General features: G+C 38.7%; 1 protein-coding gene across 6 annotated transcripts in view; it reads right to left on the reverse strand.

Moving 5' to 3' along the window:
• The window catches only part of LOC137970058 (cholesterol 25-hydroxylase-like), a 5,520-nt gene extending 1,432 nt beyond the window's left edge, over positions 1-4,088 (reverse strand). The window contains exons 1-3 of one of the 6 annotated variants that reach the window (XM_068816519.1): positions 3,922-4,017; positions 1,029-1,074; positions 33-103 (exon numbers count right to left, since the gene is read on the reverse strand). Coding sequence is in view for 1 of the 6 variants with exons in the window: in XM_068816517.1 (XP_068672618.1) it covers positions 33-103; positions 3,215-3,305 (162 nt within the window). In the remaining 5 variants the exon portion in view is untranslated. Of the gene's footprint in view, positions 1-32; positions 104-1,028; positions 1,075-2,191; positions 2,412-3,214; positions 3,518-3,921 lie in introns of those variants that run through there. The other 5 variants (XM_068816521.1, XM_068816520.1, XM_068816518.1 and 2 more) reach the window with 5 other exon arrangements.
• Between the last annotated feature and the right edge of the window lie 912 nt (positions 4,089-5,000).

The raw sequence follows: 5,000 nt of genomic DNA on the forward strand, positions 1-5,000 counted from the left end.
GAAACCAGCACATGCATCTTGTAGACCTATACCTTTACTTGATATCTGCCACAGCGTCTTGAGGCAGCTTCTATTAGGGAAATCACCAGAACATGAGCAGGAACTAAGGAAATGGAAAAAGATATCGAGTTCAATTTTTATATTTGTCTTAAGTCCGCCAAGATTGACCCAAACATTTACCGCTTTTGTCTCGCTCACTCTACGGAGTTACAACCTACTCTCGGTCAACTACATTGTAGCTTCAACTGTCAGGTAATCACCTGGGGGTGGAGGGCATATGTTACGCTATATCTCGATATTTTTTTGGTCTCAATGTTTAATGTTAAAAAGTCTGAACTTAAGTAAGACCCCGTAGACACCCAGCTGGCTCCTTAAGATTTGAGGCACTCAGTAAGATGAAATGGAAAGGTAAGTATGTCTCCCTAGAGGCACGCATAAAGCGGCACTTGCGCATGGCCCCAAATTACATAATGCCTTGTCGCACTCCGATGAATTCATATAACGTAATGGAGTTGAGAGACTGGCTTCCATTTTAAAGGTATTCTTTTGTTAATATCGAAATATAATGGCACGGTTTACTGCAAATATTGGCCCATTTTTGACCAAACGTAACTTATGGATGAGCTTTCATGCAAAAGAAACCTATTTTGTTATTCATCTCCATGCTTAGGCAAAAGTTAAGGAAAAAAGGAGTAATATATATCTCTTTGACGTCCAAACCGGCGTAAACCGGCCAGACTTAGTATTTTACTCTGTCTAACGCCAGACGATTTTACTCGTCAGTGGGGAATCCATGGGAGTCAATGGGATATTTGTCTAATTTTGACGGGAGAGTATTCTATTGCTCTAAAACTTCCTGAAGAAAGTTTAGGTTACCAGAAATAATGAACAGGCCATTGCAGCAGTACAAAGCGGGCATCCCGTCCCTTTCAGGTGTCGCGCTCTGCGCGAAATATCTCGTTCGCCCCGCTTAGCTCATAAAGCGCCTGTCATCCAGGCTAAGTGATTGCCGAATCTCTCAAACCTACCTCAAATTTAAGATGCAATTTATTTGGAAGGTATAATATTGGAGTTCTATCGAAGGAATGGAGAAGATGTTTACACCGACGTAAACGTGTGAATTTTTCATGATATATATAAATATGTATATTAAACAATTGAATTAAAGATAACTAAGACATACAACACAGAACTTAGTGCAATCTAGCTAAAATAAATTAAAACTTGAGGAGGAATTTGTCATGAAAAAATATATGTACATTATTTCTAAAAGTTGTTAAAGAACTAGATTCCCGGATACTCAGGGGTAAATTGTTCCAAAGACGGGAAATGCAACGTAGAGGTTTCACACTAGAGCGAAATGATACATAATGTAAAATATTCAAAGAATACAAGTTTTAAAGAAGAACACTAAATCACTTATTTCCCTACGATAATACAATGGCAGTAAGTTTACTTTTCGTAAGCGTTCAATTTGACTTGACATTTTGACCTCGTACTTTCGGCACTTCGTTACAGATGGCGGATATATATATATATATCTATAGATAAATGAAAATTTTGCAGTTATATTTATCTACAGATAGTTAATAAAAGTTCGCAAAAAAACTTTATCAGTATACTTTTATTATATAGCGAAGATTTCGCAGTAATTTCAATCTCATTAACTGCGAAAGATTTTCCCCGACAAATATTGGAGCCACAAATTTCGCAGTGAAATTTCAATAACTGCGACATATTTTCCCTCTGTATTTTGTTGTTGAGTTACTACTTCACCGTTAATGACATTTGAATAACTGCGAAAAATTCTTTCTGTATTATGTATTGAGTGCCTTTGCTGCCAAATTTTATTTTTATCTATAGAGTAGAATAACTGCAAATTTTTCATTTGTCAAAGTACCGCTGTCATTCCCTAGCACAGTAATTCCTAGCAATGTTGTCATCTCCCGGCAGATTTTGGGAGACATGTGGCCAGGGTGATCCAAGTCTTTCTTCTCTCTCCCCCTCTGGGTTGGGGAGATGAAAGACCGTGGGAAACGCGTGAGTAACACTCTTGCAAATAAACGAAAAAAGGGTCTTTTGTCACCAAAGTTACCCCGGGACAAAAGGGAGTACTGGACGGAAGACACAATGTGAAGATATAAACATGAAGTTACGAATTTCTCCTTGGACTTGATGATGCCAAACCAACCTTGAAACTTCCACGAAACTTAATAGAACATCTTTGTACGTCCGAAACACATCGGACGAAACTCTCAGTGACGTCAAAGTTGTGGTGCTCATGTCTTTCATGTGTCCAACATACAAAAAACATGTGTAGAAAGAATGATACACCCCTTGCTCTCGAAAAGTAAATTTACATGCAGTATTTCTCATACGAATGATGAAAATCTAATGCCAGCCATCATGACCTTAAAAGAATGACAAATTGAAGTGACTATCAAGTTAAACTGTAACTTAAATAGGCCATTTTAGAGTTCATGTCTGCCTCCTCTTCAAAGTGCAAAGTTTGGGTCATTCATTTGTAAAGTAGAGCGAATTACCTTCACAAAAACTTTGCACTTAGACTCGCTTTGAAGATAGAGGAGGCAGACATGAACTCTAAAATGGCCTGTTGTTTTGCAGATTTATCTATATATATGTACAAAAAAAACACACAAAGCGACACCTTAAATAAAATTAAAGACAACTATGTTAAAGCAAAAATACAACCGAACTGTGAAGTGTTAAAAAGTGGCTCGCTAGTTTGTCTGACCCGGAACTGATGAAATATAAGGTCAATGCAATATAACCAATACATTACATAACTAAATGCAGCTTTTGAGCCGGGCTTGTCAGTAAAATAACGTGCGGATGATATAGCTAGATATAGGGAACTCGCCAAAAAGAATGCCAAATCGTACTGAATATGTCTTATGTTCCCGCGTAAATTCCCTGATCCTGTTAGTATTTCTCACTGGAATGTTCTAAGGGCTGATTTACACGGTGCGATTATGGCGCATGCGACAAGCTTACGACGGGCCTACGACAAAACTTACGATTGTCGCAGGGTTTTAAAACATGTTTTTAAATGCTACGACATTTTCCCTGACGTACACGACAATCGTAAACGGGTTGCAAGCCAGTCGTAAGCTTGTCGCATGCGACAAAAATCGTACCGTGTAAATCGGCCCTAAGTAGTGAGTGCAAATCTTCATGGAAAACACTTCAATACCTTGATGAAGATAGCATAATGTTCCTCCGGTCACTGTCCCCCGCTTCCGAAGGCATAAAATATTTTCCTTTATCTTTATAATACTTAACATCAGTGAAATTTAACTGTAAATAAACTGAACTGAACTGAACTGAACTCTGAATATGGATAGTTAAACGATTCAATATTGAGCTATATGCCTTGCATTGCAGATGGCAAAAGAACCCGAAAAAATATCAGAGCTTTATAAGACTCTAAGCCAAGCGGACAGGAAATAACAGATTGGCGGCCGAATTAATACCGAGCTCAGCGTGCATGCAGTGACCTTTTTCCACCCCAATGGAAATGAAATGCTTGGGCGCGATGTTTGAATTGGAAATGTCAACTCATCGTTTTGCTGTAAGGCTTATAATTGAATGTAGAAAAAACAAAAACAGACCGTTCGTTAATCAAATTATTGCCGGCCTCAGCTGAAACATCATGATGTAGGTATACCGTATGCATAAGAACTTGATTAATTAGTTCGGAAAGTGTTTTCGTGGTTTTGTAGCTCAGTATTGTAAAAACCACATTTTACAATGAATAAAGTTTGTATAGGCACTTCCTAAATGTTGCGATTCCTCATTGCAGTTCATCCATTCTTCACTTTCGTTCTCTATTCGGTTCTAAACGTGGTATGCGAATGGGAGCCAATTGGCTTTTACTATCAAACTTCATATTACTCTTACCGGTTCAGCAAAAGATGTATGTGTCCGGCAGTGAGGCCTGTATAAAGAGATTCGCCCAAACACAAGTGAAAGGTGAGCTTAAAACCTTACCTTAATAACAACACTGGTGTGTTACGTTTCTCTTTTCATCTGCAGGTCAACATAATCACGTTGCTTAAAGGTACAAAACACGTGGGTTTCACCATCTCCATCATGGCAGTTTGTAAGACAACGCAAAAATATTCTAACCTCACCGATTGGCCCAGGAACTGTTTAACTCATCTTATGCAAGAGAGCTGATGAAAGATAAAGTTTCATAAAGGCAAAGTACAAAGAAAGATGTGCATGCTCGTCATGTCCGATTTTGTGATGTAAACGGGGACAGAATCACGCTATCATTTGATCAAAAGAGAAAAAGTTGGACCGGGCTGTCTCAAAAAATGACCGAAACTCGTGTTGGGACAGGATTGATTGGCTCTAATTTTAATGCACGGAAACTACAAAGGAATGTTTTCGATACTGTCAATGATACTTAGGGTACATGCATACTTGGTTTTTATCAACAAAAATATCTGCAGTGGCTGGCTGAACTTTTAAAACGATTTTCAGTAGAATACAGTATAGGTCATCCTACCTGATTATGCCGGCCGGCCGGCTGGTATATTGTTTATAGCGCCAAATTCGCCGGCTTCAAATTTCGTAAAGTGACAAAACCTGAATGTCATGAGAAGCACCTGATGTCCAGGATGTCGCGAAATTCTGCTTTTTTGTATTAAACAAGTATGAAAGTCAAGTAGACTGCTGCACGACTAATAAAACAACACGAAAATGTATTCTTAAACGATATTTCGGCTGGCCAATGATACCAGCCTTCATCAGGTTTATTTGGCGATCCAGGTTGACGACAACCACAGCGAGAACGTGACCAAACGATAAGCATAAATGAGCAAACAGTGGCTCTGCACGTGCGCTTTAAAATTTGTACATTTCTTTCCCATTCTCTGCCAATCTGCAACGTGAAATGACCAAATCTCAAGTTCTATAAAGAAAGACGCGAGCGCACAAGGGCAAATCTTTGATTTTCTTAGTTTCAACACTGT

The sequence above is a fragment of the Montipora foliosa genome, chromosome 9, assembly GCF_036669935.1.
Source record: "Montipora foliosa isolate CH-2021 chromosome 9, ASM3666993v2, whole genome shotgun sequence".
Taxonomy (NCBI): domain Eukaryota; kingdom Metazoa; phylum Cnidaria; class Anthozoa; order Scleractinia; family Acroporidae; genus Montipora; species Montipora foliosa.